This window comes from Sander vitreus, chromosome 18 (genome assembly GCF_031162955.1).
Source record: "Sander vitreus isolate 19-12246 chromosome 18, sanVit1, whole genome shotgun sequence".
Taxonomy (NCBI): domain Eukaryota; kingdom Metazoa; phylum Chordata; class Actinopteri; order Perciformes; family Percidae; genus Sander; species Sander vitreus.
This window is the reverse complement of record NC_135872.1, coordinates 5,862,198-5,888,542: the sequence shown is the minus strand read 5'-3', so window position 1 is coordinate 5,888,542 and position 26,345 is coordinate 5,862,198. Positions and strand designations below refer to the sequence as shown.

General features: G+C 40.8%; 1 protein-coding gene across 1 annotated transcript in view; it reads left to right on the top strand.

Moving 5' to 3' along the window:
- The window catches only part of man1a1 (mannosidase, alpha, class 1A, member 1), a 150,053-nt gene that overhangs the window by 95,547 nt on the left and 28,161 nt on the right, over nt 1-26,345 (top strand). Inside the window, exon 5 of the mRNA XM_078275285.1 lies at nt 18,728-18,822. Coding sequence (XP_078131411.1) covers nt 18,728-18,822 — 95 coding nt within the window. The remainder of the gene's footprint in view (nt 1-18,727; nt 18,823-26,345) is intronic.

Below are 26,345 nucleotides of genomic sequence, written 5' to 3'. Positions count from 1 at the left end.
CCTGTCATTCATTCTTGTCTTTTTTTTTTTAAGCTGTTTTGTCTCTTTTTTTTTTTTTTCCCCTCTTTCTGTCATCTTTTCTTTGTCAATGTAGAATACATAAGGACATGTTCGCTATTTCTGTCAAGTTTAGACCTCATTTGTGTAATTCTGTCCTCAAAATCTGTTCCAATTCGGTATGTTCGGTCCACCTCTGATGCAGTGGATAAGATAATTACATCCAGCGTTTATTGTAGAATTGATCATAACTGCGTCAGTGGTCACTGTAGCTGTAGTTTAGTGAGTTTGCAAATAAGAAGGTGGCTCCAGTGATGCTGGAGCCACCATTTGAAACTATTGTAAATAACAAACTTGCGTTGCCAGAACACGGACCAGCTCGTTTCAGCCCAGTACTTAAAGGTCTGCCTCAAAGCTTTAGCACTCTTTTTGAAAGAGTTCCAGCAAATGCTCTAAATTAAAAAGGTATTGACCCAAACTGTTTTACTTTTCCCCAGCACTGGCTGTGAAATACCAAGCATGTCAGCGTTGGGCACTCTTGGTTTTTTTTAATTGCAGCTCCAGCAAACGTGCTGTAAATGTGGCATTCGAATGTTGCTTTGCTATGCATGCATAGACCAAGAGTTTCCTTGGGCGAGGCCGGAGGGCTGCAGGCGTTAACCATTAGGCTGCATCTCTGAGCAGAAGGACAGTTAGCCCGGCATAGCATGCCAGATTTAAAGGATAAATCTGGTGGTATTCTATATTCGTCTTTTTGTCAACAACTCCCACAGAGACACTAAAACCAACAATTGATCCTGCTAACAAAGTCTGTTATATCTTATTCCTCTGTGCCGTAGAGCTCCATTATTGTCCAAATCTATTAAAAACACATCAATGTGCCACAACATTACACTGGGTGACATGCCCCTTAATTAAAATGAACCTGGGCTTTCAGTCAATCCCACATACATCGTCCTGTTGCCGGTTGCCTGTTGCTCCAAATGTGTATTAATCCACCGCTGAAAACTAACTAACAAAGGAAAGATTGATATCTCCATTAGCAAAGACTGGGTTTGAGGCTCCGCATCACAGACAGGATGTGGAAAGTTTTGCAAAATGGGCCGATGTATAATTAGTTTTGGTCTTTTCAAAGGACTTGTTACCATTAAAACATAAAAAAAAACAATGGATGGTTTTCCGTTTTAACTACAGAACTAATCAACACCTTTTTTAATTATGTGTAGGACGTTACATGGAGCACAGATAGAGCAGTACAAAACAAATTAAGACCGATTAAGCAGCGCATGTCCCTCTCTGACCTCAGTTGTTGCTCCAGACGCAGAGCTCTTTAGGTCGGCTTTGGCTCCAACGTGACTGTGTCCATATTGTCTTATCTGTGCTCGGAGACAAAGAAGGGTCAAAATTTCGTTGGGTGAAAGTGCGCCATGCCCTGAGGCTCTCTGCTCAATATTAATGCCCAGCGCCGGCTGCGTGCCTCCCAACTCCTCACCAGACAACTCACTGCTCTAGGACTTACAGTCCAATTACATAAGCTATCTCCCAGGCTTTGTTATCAGGCGTGTGTGTGTGTTGTGTGTGTTGTGTGTATATATCTGTGTATCTGCAGTACCCTCTGATGTCTTTTTGATGTTAGACTGGTGCTGGACTGGAGTGTGTATGTGTGTGCTGTCTAGTTGTGGAGATCTGAGGGTATTTTTTTTTTTTAACAGCAGTTTGACAGGTAGCTTTGTTTAACACTTGTGCTACACACCGCCTTAAAGGGCTTTGTTCTCTGCTCAGCTTGTCCGTCTAACTGCCTCTCTTCCTAACAGCTCCTCTGTTTTTTGGGTTTTTTTTTTACACAATACTTCTTTGTTTTTTTAACCAAACTTACCTGCTTGATTGTCTCTCCCTGCTGCCCTGTATGTTTGTAGAATCCATCCATTGTCTGTCTTTGCTAGTTTAAGACCGACGCAGTTGTCAATTTCCCGTCCAGCGCCCACGTCGTTTAAATAGCAAATGCACCTGCGACCATCTGTGCGCCCATGGGCGTGCTGGTCTTACAGGGAGGTGTGTTCAGGTGCATTGTTGGCGTATTGCTATCTTGAGGCAGCTGAAAGTGATCACGCCATTGACCAACAAAAACCTGGTCTAAAGTCAACAACGCAGCATTTCATTGTTATTTTAACGGCACATTAGTAAAATGAGCCTAGGCTCGTGCACAGCGTGCGCACACTATGCTTGTTACACACACAGGGACGCGACAGCAGCACATGCAACCATGCAAAAGATAAAAAATAAAAATATTACAATGTGAAATAGTATTATGGTATGATCTGCTCGTGCGTGAAGTGAAAGCGCGTGCGAGCAGATCATATCATAATACTATTTCACACTGTTTCTTCTCTTGAAAATCTCTCCTTCCTGTTTAGCAAATCCTCCATCATAATAGCAATGTGCCAAGGTACAAACACGCCTGGCTTTTAAAGGGAATGGGAGATGACACTCTTTTTGTTTTATTGCGTGTTACGCCCAAAACACTAAGTCCAACCCTTTTGAACCATGCGCCTGGCTCACGGACCCTTTTTTCCACCATTAAACTAGCAAAAGTGGATTCGTACACGCCCTAAACGCACCTGCGCCAGGCACTTCACGCTGTGCGCTTAGATCGTTAAAATAGAGCCCATAGAGACAGACGGGAGCGTGCCTATGTTCCCACAGCCCTATGTTCCCACATTTCTAAGAAATTTTTTTTTCACTGAAAATTGGGCCCTATGTTCCCACATTTCCTTTTTCATAAATTTGTATCAATTTGGTAGCCAATTACACCCAACCTATTATCCAGTAGCAATGGACTACAGATGGAATGTAGCTTTTAGGTAAATCTGGTGCGCCCATCTCTTTGTTTATTGCAAACATTTAATGTAAGTGCACATTCACTTAACCCTAACCCTAACTCTGTGGGAACATAGGGCCTGATTTTAAGAAAAATCTTAAAAATGGGGGAACATGGGGCTGTGGGACCATTGGGCTGTGGGAACATAGGGCTGACCCCGAGACAGACAACCATTGATGCTCACGTTCGCACCCACAGGCAATTTAGAGTAGACAGTTAACCTAAGTATGCCTTTGTACTGCTGGGTTTTCTCTGGAAGCCGTAGAACACAGAGAAAACCAACGCTAACACAAGGAGAACATGCAAACTCCACAGAGAAGGCCCCAAGCTGGCCAGCGGGTTCAAACCAGAAACCCTCTTGCTGTGAGGCAACAGTGCTAACCTGATCCACTGTGCCGACCTAACAGGAAAGTAAATACTGGAACGCTCTGCCAGTCCATTCATGTTTGTTAGATCGTTTTAGCCAAGCTTTTTCATTAACATAGTTTTTTGTGCACCAGTATACCAAATCACTGAAGTTTCTCCTGATACAAGATTGCTCGGACAGGCTTGCTCTTCCTTGTGAGGCGGTTGAAGCGCATTAAACCTCTTCCTCTCTTGTCTAGTAGCTTTTTGCTTGTTTTCTGTGTGTGAAGTGTCCTTGGGTTACATGAAAGGCGCTTAAAAATCAACTGTACTATTATTAGAAATGTCGCCCGGTGTCTGCTGGATGAGGCAACTGTTTTCTAACACGGTAGCCAATAAACTTTAGAAGGTAACAATGTTGTGTTTACGCCTTGTTTTTCTGCCTCAAAGTGGCCAAAAATAAATAAAAGTAAACTCCGTTTTAACTTCTAGGAATGTTTTCCTAAACTTTGAGGCCATTCACATAGGTTGCAGTCGCAGTTGGGTTGTCTGAGTAAAACCACATCTCCTATCGTTACATGTAAAGAAATGTTAGTTTTCTAATAAACAATACTCACAAAATGCTTGACGCCAAGTTTTTATACTAACAGTAGTATTCAGAATGTGGCACTTTTCTCTAATGTTGGTTTGGGCAACTGTTTCGACTTACGTGTCAGTATGTTGTGAGTTTACAAACTTTTCAGTTATTACACAGACTATATCCTTTTTGGCTAGATACACTTTTGCTAACAATTGAAAGTAAATTCCTCAGAGCTGTTGTGTTTTCAAAACACATTACCTTCTTTAAGCCATATTGATTGTGTTGCCTTTTGTCTAAATTTGCCAACTGTCAAAACAAAAGTCGTTCTCTGTAGACTGAATTTGTCACACTGTAAGATATTCCTCTATAAACCTGCTTGTGTTTTGTTTGAAGATATTTGGGTTCCCCACAAAAAAGGCAACACTCACTCAGTGATGCCTTCCTTTGAGCACACACCAATCCAGATCTGCTGTTTTTTTTTTTTTTTTTAAGTGGGATATTAATACACTCGTACAATAAAAAAATTAAATTGTAGTTTGGAAAGGCCAGTGGTCGTACAAGGCCTTTATTTTTTATCATACACCTTTAACAAAAATGTCTCAGCTACAGACCTTTGCAGTGACTGACATTTACCAGTGACTTTTAGATCCCAAATCATCTATTTCAACAAAATTAGATTTTCCTTGCCTTTTGAAAATACCATCTGTTGCTAATTTGTCACTGAACTGATTAAACTTGTGTCAACCCAGGTCACCTCTCCTGGCGTGCAGCTCTTCACAAGCTGCCTCCAGTCTGTTTGACATATCAGGGATGGTGATGGCGCAGTGGATATGACACATGCCTTTGGTGCGGCAGCCTGGGGTTCGAATCCCACTGCCGTATATCAACCAATGTGTGAATATTTGACATTTTCCTTCAGATGAAAGGGTTCCAGCTTAAGCTTGTTGTCTTTCGTCAACACCGACTCTCCTCTGGGACACTTGAATGGCACTTCACTTTGCTCTCTCTCTCTTTCTCTCCACTCATTCATTCTGCTTCTCAGTCTTCTTACTCATTTCTACTTTTAGTCTGTTGTTTCAGGAAGCATATTCTTCTGAAATATTTATCATTGTTTGCATCCGTTCATTTTCTACGGGCTATATTTGTCTCACTACCCTTCCTGATAACTCCCAGTGTGGCTGCTGAAGTGAATGAATGTCAGTTTCCCGTAATTAGCCTTCTAATGGTCTTAGTCAATAACTTCTGGCAGACTTAATGGCATATCAGTGAATTGAGGAGTGATGTGTTGGTCAGCAAAAGTTGTGTTATTAATATGGCAATTATGTGTGTATTGTCACTTCATGTTTTTGTTCTGGAGTTTTCCCCTTTGTCAAGCGATCATCAAACTATTTAAGTAGGTTAAGTGAAGTGTACTGAGCAGGAAAATGATTATATATTTCAGTTTTCTTTGAAAACTAGTGTGTCTGCTTCCATTTTGTCATTGACGGAAAATTATGTCTCCATGGCAACTGCTTCCCAGCCAGTAAGCGCAGTACTGTTGCTCCTGACCACTCACACAATCAGTTAAAGAGCCCCTTTAATGCTTTTGGGGATTTTTCCCATCTTTTAGTGTGTTATATAGTTTTTAGTTCTATATGTTCTTGTGTATGTAATAGATGTATAAAGTACAAAAAAACCCACATTTCACTTCAAATGGAGCTTTCTCTCCCACCGACAGCACTTTTTCTCAACTGCCTAAAAACGTCTTGCCCACATTCCTTTTTGAAATTCCTCAATTAATGATGTCACTGTTTTGAGAACGCCGGCCTAGTTTTTCATATGTGCTGCCCATAGGTTCTAACTGAGCAAGCACAGCCTGCCCAGTGGCTTGTTTGAATTTGATTGACCAATCACAACAGAGTGGGCCAGATGACCAATCAGAGCAGACTGGGCTTTTCAGGAAGCGGGCCAAGAGCTCAGACAGACTGTTTCAGGTGGAGGCACTGCAACAATGGGCAGTATGAGAAACATAATGTGTTCATTGAACATCAAAGCATGCACACCTATTCCAATAGACCCCAAGAGTACAAATATGTCGCTGAAAAGGAGTATAATAGGGTCTCTTTAATACCAGTGATCTTAGTCATGCATACATTTTACTGTGCTATAAAGTGATTCTAAGTGATGACAGATTCTCCTGTGCCTCCATTGACATCGAAATTGTTTTTATGGAACAGAGCAAAACCATTGTACTTCTATCCAATATGCAAATTTCCACTGCAATCCTCGTCTCATGCTGCTTGGCCAGAGCGCATGTGCAGTTTGTCAGCAGTTGCATTTTATCTTTTCCCCACAGATAAAATCAAATGTGAGCCAGGAAGCAAAAATCCAATCAAAAGTGACCACTTGAGATGCATCAAAATGTCAGGTGTGAACTGCAATCTGTCTCAGCTGGATCGAGACACAATCTGGATATGAGATATTCTGTGTGAACAGATATCCCGCCCTCCCACCAGACCAGACGCTTAATTGCACTCTGGCACAGAGAGAGTTATAAATTGGTGTTGCTGCTCGAGAACGTGCATCCTGTGGTTTTGTCTCACATTTTAAAATGTGTTAAGTTTTAGACATACAACTACTGTTACGGTAGTTTTCTACAAGATACGATAAGCTAATATGAATATAGGTGCATTCATGTGTATTCTGACAAAACTGACTCATGTTGCAGCAGAGCATTAAACTCAACTCAAAGCTGCTTGTTGCTCACATTGCAGTTTTCATCCCCCCCAGTCTAAACGTGCACGCCTCCCCTGTAACTTTCCTACCGAGACGGCAATTTTCGATGTAAATTCACTTTCCACGGTCTTCTTCATTTTCACAGCAGCACCGTCAAAAGAGCTGGCTGTCAAAAGTGTGCCGAGTCAGCGCCGACCGTGCCACTAGAGAGGAGAGGAAATAATATCAGGAGTTGATTCTCATTGCGTGTGCATGCACACGTGTGTATTAATATGCAAAGGCAAGAGCGAGGCAAGGATTGCTAATATTGAGACGAAGGACACAGCCAAAGCATTTCCCTTTTCTTGGAAAGCGTTTCTGCCTCTCTTGTCAAGCGTCAAACTCGGTAAAAGGCTTCCAGCAGTGAACCCAGAAGACGTCCCTGTCGTCACAGTTTGATTGACATTATCTTGACGGGGCTACTTTTGCAGAGTTGATGTTTATTGGCGTTTTTATTATTTCAATATTGGTTACCTTGTTGGATTTGTTATGTACTTCTGCACTCTTCCGTCATGTCAGATAGAACATATTCGATTTTGAAATTGTGTAATGAGACCGGTGAATGACACCAGATTAATAAGAATGGGATGTATTAAGCAGCATGGATGCAGGATGTGTGTGATTATAGCAAGATTGAACTTAATGAAAAACATTTGGCTTCATCAGTAGACGTACAAAATGAAATGTTGCTGCTGTGGATGGCAAGACGGTCACAGCGTGAAACCTGAGGCTTGTCATTAAGCTCTTATCGTTAGCGTGTTTAATGTATTAAAATGATAAGGACGAGAGTGTTCTGCATAGGCTGGAAGAGAGACTTGCAGAGTGTGGACAAACATGACATGACAACACATTCTCACTCCCAGCGCGTCAAAAAGCGACGCTTGTTCAGGCGACTTTGACGTTTGTTACTCGCGCAAAAAGTCTCCTTTAGCGTCTAGCCCTTAGGCGTCACTATTTGACGCTCTGGGTCGGGACTTAACGTTTAACTGACAGGCGGCACAAAAATGAGGCCGTTAGGTTTAGGAAAAGATCGTGGGTGGGGTTACAAAATGTACGTTTAAGTGACACGCGGGACAAGAACGGGACACGGACCCCGGCCTCCTGGGTGTAAGTCCTGTTTTCGGTCTTTCATACTACTCGCTACCGTTGTCGCTCTTCATACTATGTCATCTTACAGCGCAGCGGTTAAGATGCTGCTCTGCCCAGTGCGTTTCATACGGTCGCTAAAGGGAGATTTTTGCCTCGGTATCCGACGCTGAGAGCCACTGAAGAAGCGTCAGTATTTTACGAGTTGGGAGTGAGAAGGGGTTGGACGTGAACACTTTAATTCAGCCTGCTGCAGTTTGTGGTTGTATTGCATTGCACTCATTAACCAGACAAATAGAAAGTCATAAAAAAACCAAGAAAGGCACAGAAAGCAACACAAAGAACACTGATTTACACCACAATTATAGTTTTTTGTTTAATCGCCATCGCAATATCAACTAGCGCAATTTACATATCGCAAAAGGCTGCAACATATCGTGATAGACACTACGAGATGTTTTTGTGTTAGTTGAAAGAAAACAATAACTCATTGTAACTCATTCTGTTTTAAGTAGTGCCTTTTATGTTCAATTCAATCTTCAATTTGTTCAGTAAAAGAATGTTAGAAATGATTTCCTTTTTATTTGTTTTACATTCAACAAGCAATTTGTTGTATTTTAGAAGAACACTAAAAGCAACAGAAAGTCAGAACTGAGTACACTTTAATATCTGTTTATATATCGCAAGTAATATTGTTATTGTGATATTCAACAACGTTATCGCATGTGGCATATTTTCCTCATATCGTGCAGCCCTATTTTGCACACAGTGACTGCATAGGAGCTGAGATGAAAGTAGGTGTAAGCCTGTGAACATCTCTGGATACGATGAGTTTTTCTTTGTTTATGCTGTAAAAAGCAGTCTGCTGTCAGCTGCTATATTGCCTTTAGGTTTTATGCCTGGCATAAGTCAATAAACTAAAATAAGGTCAATAGATTAGTAACTGTAGCAAGCCAGCACCCTGTTTATTGTTTTCCCACAAAGCTGCATTCAACTTTGTCCAAACCAGCTCCCTTGTTGGAGTCATTACTGCACAATAAGTCCTGCTTTTGTCAATAAAGACACGGATGTGCAACAGAATTATTTTGCTTGTTACACTGTAGAGGTTCTTCTAACACAGCAGTGCTGTCTGTTTGGCCCTTTAATTTGACTGACATCTCGACTGCCAGAGTCATGTCTGTTTTGTGTGTTAGTCTATCAGGCTAGAGAGGCTCCAGTATGTCCAAAACTCTGCCGTCAGGGTCCTCACCCACACCAAGACCTGGCAGCACATCACTCCAACCCTCATCTACCTTCACTGAATCCAAATTGAGTCCCGTCTCACCAACAAATCCCTCCATGCCCTGGCCCCACAGTGCCTCTCCGACCTCCTCCATCCATACACCCCACCCCGAAGCCTGCGGTCCTCAGACGCTGGCCTGCTCTCCATTCCCCACACCAGACTCTGTACCTTCGGAGACAGAGCCTTCAGTGTTGCATCAAATGTTAAATCAAATCAAAATCCCTCTGGAACACCCTCCCTGAAGATATCCAAAATACTTCATCCCTGGACATATTTAAAAAAAAAAAACTCCTGAAGCACCACCTGTTTACCACAGCCTACAACCTCTAATTCTGTAAAGTGTCCTTGGGTTTCTTGAAAGGTGCTATATAAATAAAAGTTATTATTGTTATTATTATCATTATCAAGATGATTTGGTTGGAAATAATGTCCTGAATGGTATAATTATTAATATCTCTAGTGATATATTTCTGATGGTGAGAACTAGGGCTGCAACTAACTATTATATTCATTGTCAATGAATTTGTCGATTATTTTCTCGACTAATCGATTAGTTGTTTGGTCTATAAAATGTCCAAAAATTGTGAAAGATGCCGATCGGTGTTTTCCAAAGCCCAAGATGACGTCCTCAAATGTCTTGTTCTGTCCCCAACTCAAAGATATTCAGTTTACTGTCACAGAGGGGTGAAGAAACTAGAACATGTTCACATTTAAGCAGCTGGACTCTTTCTTTCTTAAAAATGACTCAAACCGATTCATTGATTATCAAAATAGTTAGCGATTAATTTAATAGTTGACAGCTAATCGATTAATCGACACATTTTTGCGGCTTCAGTGAGAACCTGAACTAACAAATAGAGAGCCAGCTGTAACAACAGCTGTTGTAGTAACCGATGTGTGTAATTGCAGGTCTTTGCATTGTTTGTAGTTCCTTTATGGGTACCATAGACAGCTATCACTGGAGCTCTTTCTGTCAGCCTTCCTCTGTCTCCATCACGTTCTTTGCGAACAGCAACCGCCATGAATGATGGTTGGGTGTTTGTGTGTCCTTTTGTGTTTCATCACAGCTGACAGGTGACCCCCTGCCGAAACACCACTCAGGAGTCGATCTCTCTCTGTCCCTCTCTCTCTTCATTTCATCATCCAGTCTCATTAGCATTCAAACAGCTTCACCTGCAGCACTCTCTGGTAGTTAAGTGGGAGTCAGAGTTTAATTATTTTGGACAGTAAAAGGAATTCTTGGGTGGCAGTGACAGACTATAATCGATTAATGGCTTATGACGTTACTTGTTGGTTTTCCGGTCACTGCTTTTTTTTGTTTCTGCCTTTTGTCTCTTGTCTGCTGTGTTCAGACTCTGCTGCATTTAGGAAGTATCCATTTTAAGAGCAGATACAATAAAAAGGGAGAGTTCATATATATCTGACTGCTTGAATATGTTGATGAAAACCATCTGCAGCAATATATAATAATATTGACGAGGTGACGCACCGTGATGCATCGAGATATCGATTTGAATCGTTGAAGGGATAACCGTAATGGAATCGTGACACAAGTTAAAGGCATACTATGCAACTTTTCCAGCTTCGGTCCCCTTACAGGTTGACTCATTGGAACTACAGCTCGCTGGAAAAGTTGCATAGTATGCCTTTAAGATTCACACCCCTACTGCTCAGTCATGAGTTATGAGTTATGAGCCTGCTGGATAAACTTTGTAAAGAAAACACTTGTAAGTTATATGAAGCACGTTGTTCTGCATTTTGTTCTTTACATATCAGACATGTTAATCAATATTTATATAGGCGTTTGTTTCCTCTCTCATTTCCTCTTTTGTGTTTTCCATTGTTGTCCCTTCCTTTCCTCCTATTTCCTTCCCTCTCCTCTTCCTTTCTTTCTTTTCTCTTTCCTCTCCCGTCTTTCTTTTTCTTCTCTTCGTTTTCTTTCCTATCTCTCCTTTCTTCTCCTCTTCTTTCCTAATCGTTTGTCCTTTTCTTTCTTGTCCCTCTTCTCCCATTTCCTCCTACCTCTTTTCTTTCCTTTGTTTTCCTGTTTCTCCTCTCCTCTTTCTTTTCTTTTCTTTCCTTTCTTTTCTCACCTCTCATGTCTTTCCTTTCCCATGCTCTCCCCTCCTCGTCTCTCCTCTCTTGCCATTTGCTTTGCTTTAATTATTACTAATTTGTCTCCTCAAGCCCATGTTTACTTTTCTTCCACCCTTCATCCTGTGTTTTCCCTCCCTGAAGCAAGTTATTAAAGCCAGAGAGAGATGAAGAGAGAGGGAGAAAGAGAGAGAAAGAGAGGGAGGGAGAGACTCTGACAGAGAGTGGAGAGGAGGACAAGAGCAACCATTCACAGCAGGCTTCTTAACCACTGAAAGCTGTCACCTCCTCAGAGGGGGGGTGTGTGTGTGTGTGTGTGTGTGTGTGCGCGCGTGCGTGTGTGTCTGTGTGTTGTCTAAGCCTCTCCAATACAGCTGTCAGGGCAGCAGCCTGCAAACGGGCCTCATTCAGCCGACACCGAGACATTCACTGGCTTACTCTTTCCACATTTAGTCTGCACTCATCATTCAGTTTTGCCTGTACAGATTCATTAATTCAGTGATATATACTGTGTGTGTATATGTGTGTGTGTGTGTGTGTGTGTGTGTGTGTGTATATATATATATATACACACACACACACACACACACATAACGCTTCTGGGCCCTTTTCTAATGCTACTTGAAAAAGAATAGAAGTTAATACATGATGCATTTTGCACTTGAAATAAACGTAGGACATTTTCACTTTGCCAGTCTTAGTGAAGGTCAGAGTAGTGAGAGGAAAGCAGTGTCAAGGAAAAACACCTGACATTAGCACGAGCTTTATACCAGTATGCATCTTTGGGTAGCACTTTTCTCGAAGCATCCTTGAGTGCATATTTTTCTATAAGAATGCAAAAGCTAATATTTGGCCTTTATAAATGAGGTTATGATGTCAGAATATAAACGTGGAGATAATGACTGAAAGATACTTGCAGTGTTGCCACCGCATAAACAGGGCAGTAGATGTTGTATTGAAAATGGGATTTATTATATTCAAGAAGCAGAAAACAACAAAAGTATTGATGAAACAGTCAGAGGCAAAAATGAACCCTGCATTCAACAAAAATAACTTAAAATTGAAGAAAAAAAACAACTGTTGGCTATGTGTATGAAAGTACAACTGGCATTGTATAAATAGATTCTCCTTTGTGTGTGTGTGTGTGTGTGTGTGTGTGTGTGTCAGTTAAGGGAATAGCAGATAGATAACTTGGAGGCAAGACAGGAATTGAAAGAAATGGTAAATGAGGTGAAGAGGAAAGAAGAGTTTCATAGATGGAAGAATACAAGTGAGAGTTGGAGAGGAAGAGGTGAAACGAGGAGGAGGAAAGAGTTTCAGGTCTCCTGGAGTGACGGGGGGTGTCAGTGAAATGAGGAGGAACGAGGAGATGATAAAGGGCAGAGGAGAGATGAGGCCAGTGTGCCAGGGTCCAGGAGGAAGAGAAGGCAGGCGGAGGTGTCTGCATGCGTGGCTCGCTCTGTCCCCGCAGACGCTGTTGTATTCTGGGCCACATGTCCCACAAGACTTGCTGGGTGATTCATCTTAGTTAGGGAGCTGTCCAGGCAACTCGCTGCGGACTGCAACACATAATCATACACACACAAAGCACACACGCTGCAATTCTGGTTTGAGAACTGGACCTGGAAACCTGATTGGGAGAACACACACACACACACACACACACACACACACACACACACAATCCCACATTCTTAAAAGGTTAAAATCCTTGTAGGGAGCATCCACTTCCATCTTACTCTAAACACAACCTCAACCATATTCTGTACACAACTTTAACCCCAATATAAGCCTTAATTCATGTGAGGAGTTCACACGGGGAGGGCAGGGATAGATCTCTTCAAATTGTTTTGACTAACTCTATCTAGATAATTTCGAGGCAACCTGTCTAATGGTCTAATCTATTTGTCTAATTGTGTTGTTTTTATTGATGTTGCTGAGTCTCCACAGCTCAGTAATTAAGTTCATACCTGCAAACTAGTTGCTTTTCGGCGAAAATTGATGTCATCCAAGAGTTTTTATTTTTGGGGGGGGGTGTCAGGTATTAGCACCGGAGCCGGTGATACGAAACCGGTGCCTTAAACACCGTTATCTACCGGACCGAATTGCAACGCGGGGTTCGGTGCCTTATTTAGGTGCCACTGAAATGCCTGCGCTTCTCTCTGATGCTCCGAAACGGACGTTAGCGACAACCTAAACATCGCCGCATGTCACGCTAGTTAACACTACGCTTGGCAGCAGGTAACGTTAGCCTACCGTTAGCTAGCAGCTGGAGTAAACACGGTTAAAATGCTGACAGCTAAAGGGTGTAAAGAGTTTGTCTGTATTTCACCGGAGAGGAACGTATGACAGTGTGCAGCTGCTGTTGTCGGGAAAAACAACACAGATGTTGCGTTCACTTCTAACTCGTCACGCCAGCCTCGTGCTGCATTCAAAGTTATTGTATAAAATGTGTCACCTTTTTCAGCCCTTCTGAGTTTGCAGGTTATGTAAGTTGGTGAGAACTCTATTTTCACTCCATAGCTGTTTGTACAGTTGCCCAATAAAAAAAATGAAATAAGAACAAGCTTCAAGAAAACTTTTGTTTTGTAAAGTAACCTCTCTCTGGATCGATGAGTTCAGATGTAATACATTCCGGTTATTGGATTTCTTTTTACAAACATGGCTGGTGAACTTCTATAAGGTGTACACTAGATCAGTTGACTCTTTTGTTCGTGGTGTTTCTGTGAGCATTAATATTTTGCATGTCATTGCGTGTCTTTTCCTGAAATTTGAATCTGTTGTTCCAAAAAGACAACAGACGTGTCAGTGACAACGCCTGTACGCTCCATTGACAGTTGGCCCCTTCACATTGTTGACAGCAGAACCGATCCATACCTTGTGGAAATACATCTGTCATGTTTGTGTAAAAGCTTTATTGACGTATCTGATGTACTCCCTTCCCCTCAACCGTCTCCGCTTACTTAGACTTCATTTAGTCACTCCCGACAATGAATAATATCCCGCAGTAGCCTTTCGATAGCCTCTGGAGAACTTGTCTGGATCAAGTGGTTTTATATGTACTTTGAGGTAAAAGAAAAAATAACAATCAAGATTTAATCAACGGGTCTTTTGTGTTGCATTGAGGCTACTGGTGTTAAACTCTCTACACGTGGTACGTCTAGAAACAGATGTTTGACCCCGAGCCACTGAAATCTGATGTTTTCAATTATATTAAATGTGTTGAGTGGTTAAAATGGTTTCTGCTGTCTCTTAGTTTATATATCTTGAAACTTAACCTTTGAATCCTCCATTTAAAGTTAACCCTAAACAAAAATAGTAGCCTTAAAATACCACACAAAGAGGCTGACATGTCTTCAGTTTATATAAACACACCAATTACACACACGAGAAAACAGGGGTTTACAAACTCCCCGGTGGAGTCTTTTTGGTTTTCTTTGTCTTTTTCCCCCCCTCTCCGTTTCTCATTCTTTCTCTATCTCTCTAAAACACACTTTATTCTCGTTCTCTGGACTAAGTGACTTTGTGGAGGGCGAACATAATGGCCATAACTTCCAGAGAAAGGGAAGTAGAGCAAGTTTTTTTTTTTTTTCTCTCTCTTACTCGTTCTACCTTTTTTTTCTCTTTTCATTACTCATCTCAGGGGCTTTAACTCGTCCTGTTGTGTCTCTCTTTATCTCTCCAATGATTCTCGGACCTGAATCGTCACCATTACTTTGGTTGTTTCTTTGTAGGGCGAACGATCCGTTTATCTGTATCACAAAATGACTGCTGGGATTAGGCTTTTTATTTTACAGCTTTGTGTTTCATATTGTAAAGACATTCAGATTTGAGGCTGACATTGGCTCTTTGAAAGCCTACATCACACTTTATGATTTAAAGCTAAAGCCAAAAGCTAATATTTTGTTTTCTAATATAAGTTAAACAATTTTTAGACTCTCCAGTAAAACCAAAGATCCTAATATGACTTCCTCTAAAAAGAATACAACTTATTCAAACATGCCTCTACATTTCAGTAGTACATTTATATTTAATCATAATGCTCTTGGATGACTGGATCAGATGTTAATTTAAAACAATGAATAAAATATTACCCTCATATGTCAGCCTGATCATATTAGCACCCACGTACTGTTATAACAAGTTACGTGGACGGGTAAAAGGTTGAGCACTATTTGCGGTGGCAACACTCATCCTAGTTTGCATCGCATAAGAACATTCCCATTGGAATCACCCAATTTAGAGAAAAGGGGGAAATGTGTTAGTTAATTAGTTTGGGGAGAAAGTGATACCTCTTTTAGTGGCAACACGTGTCACACATTTAAAGCCTGCAGCTCAAATCATCTCAGTATTCCAGTGAAACCCTTGAACAGTATAAGATTGTACTTTGATCATTCCTCGCACTCAAAATTCTTTACTTCTCTTTATCAGTACACATATTTTAACTTATTTCTATCCTTATCACAACATGACAGGTACTCAGAGCTACATCACTTATTAAAATAATAATCATGCAGACTTTCTTAGTCTGTGAACATTTTGGCAGTCAAAGCAGTCAGCTGGTGGCTCCAAAGAAGGGACGTACTGGTGCTGATAATCAAAATAATGATTGATCAGGTTACCTAGAAATAAAAACACAACATTTTCCTGATGGATAAATGTGATTATTAACATCAGTTTTTCCTAATGCCATCTGCCACAAGCTTCATGTGTGTGTTCCTCAGTTTCTGTATAATTCAGTTGCTTATTAAATGAAGCTTGTTGGCAGACTACTTGATGGCCTCAGACACAGGGTGTGTTTAATTTATTCTTCTGTGCTTCCATGGGAGTGTTTCTATTATTCCCCTATGTGTGCTCCTGCCATTATTAAAGGCATTCATCACTTGGATCTGATGCCTTGTTACGACACAATCCTGCTCCCGCAGTGCCGCCCGAAACACACACACACACACACACACACACACACACACACACACAGAGACTGGGGTAATTTGGTGTCAACAGTGTCCCCACAAATCTTAGCTTGAAAATACTATATCTTGTAAATCCTTTTGAAATACGAAATAAATATGTTTCGAAACATGAAGATATAAGAAACGTGTGTTTGTGTTTGTGTGCGTGCGTAACCAAAGTCCACAGAAAACACTCCTGGCATCTGAAATATATGGACATTTTAAACTTGCTTGTTCTCCCCCAAACAATGATCTGATGTTTAATCCCAGACTGTCATTCCGACATGTATCCTCATTCCACATGAATACCACGTTCCCGTTACCTCTCTTCCTCATCCGACTCACAGTAACCTTTTCCTGCCTCTGACTTTTTGAAGGAAAAGCTGTTGCATTGTCGTATTGTTTTGACAAGTACCCTCTCGAGCTGTTCTTCCTCACAAACCTTTTTCTCCCCTTCTGCCCCCGTCTCTCACACCCTGCTGAGTGGTAGATCCTTAGGGAACAGAACTGCCAGCTTGCTGATATGGTGTATGTTACTGTACGACCTCTGTCTGTGTATGAGATGTATTACTACACTGAAGGAAAGTGATGGAGGGATGATAATAAAGGAGACGACTTCATGCTTGTACCATAGACTGTATGTAAAGATGGACAACACGTCTCCACTTCCTGATACTGTTCAAAAATGAAGCCAAAAAATCCCGGTTACATGCACTGACATCTTGCACTTGTGACGTCATTTGCAGCCTCAGTCTGCACAGCGCGATATAGAGACAGAGTGCATCACGTCATACTCTGAAAACCACTCCCACCAGAAGGAAAAACAATCAGCACCACAATATGCAACTAACGGCTGAAATGCTAACAAAGTGCCTGTAGCTAGCTAAAAACATTAGATTTAAGCATGTCTAAGGATTATTTTAGCAACCTATGTCCACCAGAGAGGAAAAGGTAGCTGTTGTGTTAGCCATCTAAGACACTTGCAAACATAATACTATACTATACTTTCTGATTCATCCACATTCCACTACACAAGTTGCTTACTGTGTGCAAAATGCTTCAGCTTAACTTACAGATATATAGTTAGCCTTAAACTGACATTTGGATATTTGACTTGCTGCTTGCTGTACACGTAACATTAGGCAAAAAGTAAGGTTAGTGTCAGGATCCCACAGTCTTCCTATTCTTCCTGCTGATTCCTCACGTCTGTATCCACTTTTGTCTTCATAAAAGCTCAGTTTTTTTGGGTCGGCAGCTTATAATACTTAAGTTATGGGTTATTTACATCGTTGGTAGTGTACATCACCACACAGCAGCTTTTAGGCATTTTTCTGTTGTTTGCTAGCAGACGGAATTGACGAGGAGGCACCTTCACGCAATACAAGTCAATGAAGAGTTGTTTTCCTCTCCGGTGGGGGCGGGACTTAAATACTTAGATAGTGTTTGACCTTAGCTTTCATCGTATATGGCTGTTGTGCACGACTGGCTGTTTCTGTTTAAATTGCAGGTTTGACCATTTTTATTCCAAATTCAAACCTTTCAGGTTTTCTGTGTTTTTGCCGTTTCTGGTGGAATAAATCCGTGCCACGGGAGCACTCCTGCTCTACATCAAGGGTCAGGGATTTAAAGAAAGAAAAAAAAAAAGCCATGTGCATGTGGATCGCAGTAGTAAACAGAAAAACTCAAACGGGCATAACGTCATGCTCGCTGTTGTCAGTGGACAGCAGCAGCAGCGCCAGTCAAGCCGCTGAAGCCTTGGCAACGGTGTCAAACTGTCCACCACGCCTTGGGCCAAATCCCATTCTGTCCTAACTGCTTGACTAAACTCATGCCATAAGCCAAAATATGGAAGTACTTCATCGTTACAGCCAACAAAATCAGACCCCTAAGAGACACCATAACCCCTCAGCTAGAACTGATACAAAGCTGTCCGGTCAGATATGCTAACACAAATGCTTGGTCCAGGAAATCGAATTCAGTAGCTGATAGTTTTTCAAGGGAAAGAAATGTGTTTATACATTTTAAAGAAAATGTTTTCTTGCACTGTGTGCATAACTGCAAAATTCATAATTGTATCAAAACGTTTCACTTTTGAGATGAGTTTGTCACTTTCTTTAGTTCCAAAACAACAGACATGGAAAATGCATGCAGGATTATAATTATAGCAGCAGTTGATAACAATGTAGACCTAAAACGTGTAGTCAAAATAATCAGCAATTATTTGGATAATATATTAATCCAAATAATAGGTTTTTTTTTTATTTTCAATTAGAATTGCCAAATGTTTGTTGCTTCCAGCTTTTTAGATGTGAAGATTTGATGCTTTTCTTTGTCCTATATGATAGTAAACTGAACTTGGGGGGGACTTTGGGGTTTTGGACTCTTGGTTGAATAAAACAAGCCATCTAAACACACCACCTCAGGCTGTGGGAAATTGAACAATCGAGGAGTCGATTAAGCGAGAAAAATAATCGGCAGATTAATCCATAATGCAGATAATCAATAGTTGTAGCCCTATAACAATTACAATCCCATGGCTTCCCTCGGTAATACTAAAACGCTTAGATGGTGGAATAACAACCGAACAAACTATTCTTGAGTAATGGGTCTGGTACTGAATGTTGTTGCTGTGTAAAAATACCAAAAAATGTGTGCTGTAGTTAGTGATTTTCAAGATCACTAACTTTTCGGTGTGTTGGTCAAGAAAATGGGAGGGAGACACCTATTTTAATGAGATGCTGTCTTTCTTTCTTCCTCAGGTGTACCGTAGAAAGGCGGTGGAGCTGGGTGAAAAGCTGCTGCCAGCCTTCAAAACGCCCACCGGCATTCCCTGGGCTCTGCTTAACCTCAAGAGGTAGAAAACACACACACACACACACACACACTCTTTTACTCTGGCGGTATTTGAAGCAGCAGGTCTGTTTTTATGGTTTGATACTTAAGAGATCTGTGGTCTGAGGCTCGGTGTGAGCCGGGTGAACACAAGCTCCTCTCTATTCCTCTCGCACACACGGAGCTGAGATGTTTTAGTTTTACATGATGGAGCGTGCTTGTCAGACAGAAGTTGTTTGGTTTCTCATCCAGGATGACATGTCAAGACCTGTCTCTAAAACTCAACTACCACTCCAAAGACAAACCGAAAGTTTCTAAATACTCTGACAAGGTTGTAGGCCACAGTTGGCCCTGATAAATGCACTGTGACACACTGTCAAGGGGCTGCTGCTGGGTTGGACTGCTACACAGACACACATGTGCAGAAACACACGCAAGTTAATGACAGAGATATAAAGCCAGTTTGTCCTTTTTGATACAGCTGGATAAGATTCAGTCTGATTGTACAATAGAATTTGTACAAGCCATTTCAAACCATCTTTTTTTAACCTAATCTTACTTGTAACCTAATCTAACTTACTTCTACTTAACGTTTTTATTTATTTCTTATTGTAGCTATGTTACTTTATTTACTTCATACACTTGCTCTTTTCTTACTCTTATTTTACCTTGAATGTGACTGTGAGCAACAGCAACTAAATAATTTCCCAGAGGGGATCAGTAAAGTATTCTGATGATTGATTCTGATGATTTATTTCTGGTGGAATTGATCCATACTGCCGTGCATACATAGTATTCTTCTGAGTGTGAGCTACTATATGTGATGAAAACCTCGGTTTGGAACTGGTGCATTGAAGTAGATAAAAGGAAATAAAATGTTGAGAAGAAAAGAACTAACCCTACTTCCATTGTCCAGGTTACCTTTTCAGATAACATCGCAGTAACGTCATTAAACTTAATTCAGCTTTTTATCAACAGATAAACTGATAGACCCCAGCCACTGCTGTGTTTTAACCAAGAGTGTTACCATTTCTTGACCTTAACTGAGTAGTTTTAGTTGCTTGAACTAAACCATACCTTAACTATATTTAACGGTTACACATGTGACACAATATCAGTATCATAGCGAACATTTATCGGTCTGCCATCCTCCACAGACTTTGTCAATCACAAGTGATGAGAAGAGCACTTTTTTTTCATTTTCTTTCTATCCGTCTTTCCCCAGAGAGAGACACGACACTCTGCTGTTTGTCAGACGTTAATTAAAAGGCAGGTTGTCATGACGATTAACGTGCTGTGACAAATTCATTTTTGTTCTGTCTATATGGGTGAATGGACTCTGCACCCCCTCTTGTCCGGAGAAACACCTCAGGGGGTGGGTGTGGGTGTGGGTGTGGGTGTGTGTGTGTGTGTGTGTGTGTGTGTGTGTGTGTGTGTGTGTGTGTTCACATGTGTATACGCATGCATCATCCCCTAGAGGCCTGAGCAGATTGCTGGTGATGATGACTTTACCTGCATGACTGAGCTATGATAGCTTGGAAGCACACACACTGCATGTTTTTCAATTACACGTACCGATTCCTGGAAATGACTTTGTAGGAGCATACATTTAGACCAGTTGAGCTTTTGCCTGAATTGGCGGTTACGCATGCATTTCTGCACATGTATTTATGGTGCACTGGAACAATCATAGGCCTATTGAAAGAGAGCAGTAATACTGGAAAATGCAAATCAGGGGAGTCCAATATGATCAAGGATTGTTCAGGGCTGCAATGTTTTAAATGTCCAAGGTGGTCCAGAATCAGCTAATGCTAAGTGTGTCCAGCTCAAGTGAAAACTGAGATATATATATACAACACCCAGACAGACAGAATATCCATTCATAGTCATTTAACAGGTGTTCTCAATGTACCCGCGGTGACCTCTTTATGCCTTTGCCAATTAGGCTTCATTGTTTATTGTAGTTATTTCATTGGCTTCAGCTGTTGCTATGGGAATGACTTCCCTGCTGTGCCTATAGCCTACAGCTGGCTACCAACATCACACGCTCACAGCTCATAGTGCTTTACATCACAAACCTCCAATTATCATTAGAATGCTAATTTAAAGGAAATGAGGGGGATTTAGACTTAAAAGAAGTAGACACAGATCAATATCATGTGGATTGCTGTGTTAATAATTAATATGAAAACAGTTTACAGCTTAAAGCTTTGCATAACGTTTTGATATTAATGAATGTCCGTTATAGTCAAGCCATTGCCAAATGAGTTGCTACAAAGCTAATTAAGACCAGCTCAGCTCCACACAACTCTCTCTGTATTTCTCTGTCTTCTGTCTGCATTCAGAAGATTGTGACGTTCGTGCGCAGAAACTCAAGTGAAGATAATGACCTCTTCTGAAGACTCCATGTTTTTTTCCATCCTTGTCCACAAGTAACTACGATCACGGAAGGCTTGCATCATGTGGACGCGCCGACAGTTTAGTCATTACTTAGAATTCCTCATGGGGGCGACAGAAACTACGCACTATAACTTTAATGAGATCAAAACACAGCTCAGAAATAAAATGTTGTAGGAAAACGCAACTCTTTACATCTCTTCAAAGTCTCCCTGTTTGAATACATTTTATTCGGTTGGTGCCGGTTAGACAGAGATGGAGGGAGAGACTGATAGACACACATCAAAAGTTCTCATAAATGGGTAGTTGAGAAGAAACATCAGTGACGTGCTTTTGAAGCAGTGTACTTCGGAGCTGTTAGACTGCCTACACAACCTTGACCCAGATTGAAGCAGAGTAAATCTGTAAAACACACACAGGCTCACTTGCAAATGAGGCCCAATTATCATCTCTTCCTTCATCCCTATTCTCTCTCTCTCTCTCTCTCTCTCTCTCTCTCTTTTACTCTCAATTCCTTTCTTCTCCTTCATTTGTTAGAAAGCTTTCTTTTTCACATCCCACTCTCCTGTGTTCCCTCTCCGTCCTTCCTCGGTCCATCCATCTTGCCTTGAGTGACCCAGTATCTCCTTCAGTTTCAGGACATCATGCTGTAGGTCCACTCCACTCCATGGCCTTGTTCTCTTTATTCCCTCTCTGCAGTTTTTTTTATCACTCTTCCCTGTAGCTATCTTAAAAAAAAAAAAGAAGAGAAGCGGCAGAAAACAAGGCCACAGTTTAAAACTTGTCGTTTCTACACCAAGTAAACCTGTTTTTTTCCGTCAGTTGCTGGGTTTTAATTTCACAGAACAAGAGGAATTTACTGTCTTAACCAGTTTCTATTCTTACATATATCCAAGTTCAACAAAAGGAGTATGTTGTCACATGTTTTTAGTTTATTTCTAAAGATTCAAACTTTGTATTGAAGGCAATGCACGGTAACATCATCTGAAAGGACTTAATCCGCTACTAAATAAGTGCAGACTGCTTCAATAGGTTTTGAGTTATGACATCTGGTTCTTTAAATGGCTGTTGGAGTAATGTAACACCAGATTTAGGTGTCAAGATGAAGTTTCACCTCTGACCACAGCTAACATCACTGATGTGATCAGAAATGTGCCTTGTTGCACCTGTAACCACGCCCAGCTGTGATGTCATGGGGTCGTAAGGTACACCTGTACATCACTGCAGCAAGGTGAAAAGTTAAATCACTGGAGGTCAACAAAAACAAGATTTCCGGGGGGTGTTACTCTTCCAGTAATTATAAAAACAGCCCAAAAAGACGGACGGACGGACGGACGGACGGACTTTATTAATTCCGAATTGGGAAATGACTCTGTTACAAGCAGCAAGTTACAAGGACATACACACATACTCACTCACACATACAGAAAAAACAAGAAATATACTAGAAATAATAATAAGATAAAAAAAATAAGACTATATAAGATAGCAAAGATAAAAAAACTACTGAAAAAAAATACTTGGAGGGACGAAAAAGAATGTGCATGCATATACAAGTGTAGAGAAAAAATGTACAATCTATAAAATATGTATAATATTAAATATGAAGTAACCAGTGTGCAATATGGCATAATAATGCAATAAATTGGTAACAATGTAACAGTGGTACAGTACCCCATAACGGACCAGAGGCTGGCCCTATGTTTCTCTCTCTCTCTGTGAAGAAACCCATTGATTGCCACTAACTGAGCAGAAAATGTTGCTAAGATCCGATTGATTTGTCCGATTGATCTGCCACAGACTCCTAGCCTGGTCCTACCAGACTCTGGTCCATTTCATTTGTACAGAGAGTCTGGCCACTCTCCATTGACAAGTGTTAACTTCCTTGAAGGCGGGTACTCTGTTGAAGTTTAAAATTATTGGATCTGCCCAGAGCCACTCTGGATCTGCCGTAACCAATCGCTAACGTTTGGTCGTGACGTATGTAATGCGCATGTGCAACAAGAAGGGAGACCGACAACTATCGGCTTATATTTAGCATTAGCATCGCTAGCGTTAGCCTTAGCCAACTCCTTCACCGCTAACGGAGCGAGCTGGAAAATCTAACTTTTCCCGAACCCCGTGGGGAGGAGGGCCACAACATCATGGCCACCAACAAAACTCAGCAAAGATTGTTCTTGCTCGGGCTTTAACTTCTGGATATTCGGCAGCGTTGCCACAACGGCTTCACTCGCATCTTTCTAGCGGACGTCCTCAACGTCATCGTTCTCAGCCGCTCCCTCTGTTTGCTGATTGGACCGCCAATTATTTGGCCAGAGAAAACCCAAGAATATACCGTGAACCCGTGAACCCAGACGGAGTACTGAAGGGAAATGAAAATAGAGCGGAAGTACATAGGAGGGCGGACTCCCAACATAGCAAATCTGGTGGCACTGTGCCAGATAGACTGAATTCAGCTTTGATAATTTGAGTAGAAGAACTACAAAGGCAAAAAATAGCTTCTGTGAGACAGTCGAGATGACTCTTCCAGTGAAATATTGAATGAACACTATTATTGTGAGTGGTTTTTTTTTCTACTCTCCTTTTATTCCTTCATGACTTAATGATTTTCAACGTTTATCAGAGACTTGTGGAAGTAGAACATTTATTAAGTATGCAACTGTTGGTGAGGAAATATTTAATTCAGTACATTCAGTCAAAAGATGTTTAGATGAAAAGGTTTGGATTAGAAAAAGTTCTGAACATTGTTACCAGTTTTAAATGTACTTCATTGGTATTAAATGAAAACACAGGCATTAACAGGTAATACACAACTAATATTAGAGAACTAAATACTGCATAGATTTGTTTTTACTTTGGGAAAACCTCAGAACGTTTTTCTGCTCTGTGAAAAATGTCACTTGCCTTTTAAGTTATTGAATAATGATACAGTAAGCCAGAAAAAGAAAAAATTGTTGGCAAAGTTGAGTAATAATTGGGGGACGTAACAAATGGGTCACATATATCTTCACAAGTTCATTTCGTTGGATGCTTTTCAGCACAGTTGAACAATTTATCCCATAACATTAACACGTGTAAATAACAACAGTTTTGATCTTATGTATTTGCTCCAACTTAGTGTACGAAGTAATCATAAGATTGTATGAAACAGAGTCATAATGAAAATTGCCTTAACAGATGCTCTGTCTGTATCCATACTGTATGTCGATATGTGGCTTCCTACAACATTAAGTTGCTGTGGTTTAGCAATGGAAGCCACAGCAGTACTTTACAAACTAACTGCTTCGCCTATTTCCTCTGACACTTTCTTTCTCGCTCACTTTTTCACACACACACACACACACACACACATACACACACACACACATACACACTAGTGAACCAAGTCGTTATCTGCTTCGGCCAGTATGTCCCATAGCTCTTCTATTAACATTCAGACTGATAAAGCTCTTGCAAATCACTCCCACTGCACTGCATACAGACTTAATGGGATGAGGCATTGTGTGAGTGTGTGTCTGTGTGTGTTTTGGGTTGTGTTGAGGTATCTGGATCCGTGCTCCGCCCTGAAATTAACTGTTCATTCCTCTCTACGGGCATCATGGTGATCGTTGTATCACATGCACACATACACACACACTCAGGAAAACACACACACACACACACACACACACACACACATCAAATTTAGTTTCTCTAATTGACAATAAAAGCTAAACGCTAAAATGTAATTTGCAAATGCCATGCTTACAAAATACTTTTGCTTAAAATCACCAATGACAAAGTTTTAAATGTTGGGTGGTACAAACAGATGTTTATTCAGACTTTACTCTCACAGAGAATTAAAGAGCTACATATATATATATATATATATATATATATTTAAGTTCGCTGTCCACCATCACATCCACTCAAAGAAAGTGTCTGCTTTCCAGCCAGATGACTGATAAAAGAACAATGTCATCATCTAAATGACGCTGCAAAGTTGAAGCGAACTCTTTTGCCCGTGCTCTCTTTTTTTATCTCCTAGAAAAGAATGTCAGTTTGGGACAGAATTACTCCTTCAGCTACAGGCTCTGAGGCTGAAGCAATCAATCCTTAGCTCTTGGGGTCCTGGAGTTTGATTAATAGGCCTAGATGGAGAATGGCTCTATTAGTACAGCTTAGAGAGGTTGTCACACTGGGTGACCCTGTGAAGTAGCACTCTGTCATGGAGCCTTTTTTTCTAGATGTGATAGGAAAATGAACTAGCTGTGCTTAGTAAAGACCAATGACAGCATATTAACATTTAAGGCAGCTGGTTTGGATTTTCATTTAGAGCTACAACAGTAGAATAAGTAGTAAAAGTAGAATTGAGTGTCGTCAGCATGGCAGCAGGAGAAGTCGTGAAATGTGGAATGAAATGATTAAAATCCAGAAATCTAATGAAATTCTACTCTATGATGGTTTCTTTCTTTGGTAGTGTGATCTCACTTCCAGTATGCCAGGGCTCCAATTGAAATGGCACAAGTCTTGTAAACAAACATTCAGATAACCTGTTATACCTGTTACCAGATATATGTTTCATCACCTGAGACAGTGTTGTCTACAGCAAAACACATAATGGTGGAATATATTGCAGAGGAACAGTGTTCTGTCGTCCTAAGGGACAAAATAGCTTCTTAGGGCACTTAATGGTGTTTTGGCCATTAAGTGTTTTCAGCAGAACTGTGTTAACTACTCTGGTCTGAGTCTGTTTGTGCTGGTTGATGGGTTTAGGTTAGGTCATATGTAATGGGACTGAATTTAGAACAAGCTGTAAAACAAAGCGGGGGTTTAAGTAATTAGTGAGTTATAGAACCCAACCAATACTGGATTTGTGAGGCGCTACCAATATAAATATTTTAGATAAATTCATATTTTAGTTAAAAAATCAGAAAATGTATCAACTAATATTTATAAACAGTATTTTTAGTTTTTAACTAACAAATATCACATATCTTTTATAAAGATCCCCTAAAATTTGGTTTTTAAAGTGCCCATATTATGAAAAAATCACTTTTTCTGGGATTTGGGGTGTTATTTTGTGTCTCTGGAGCTTCCACACGCATACAAAAAAAAACAACCATCCATGCTGTTTTGAGTAAGATACAGGTTTCTCCGGGTGAGCTG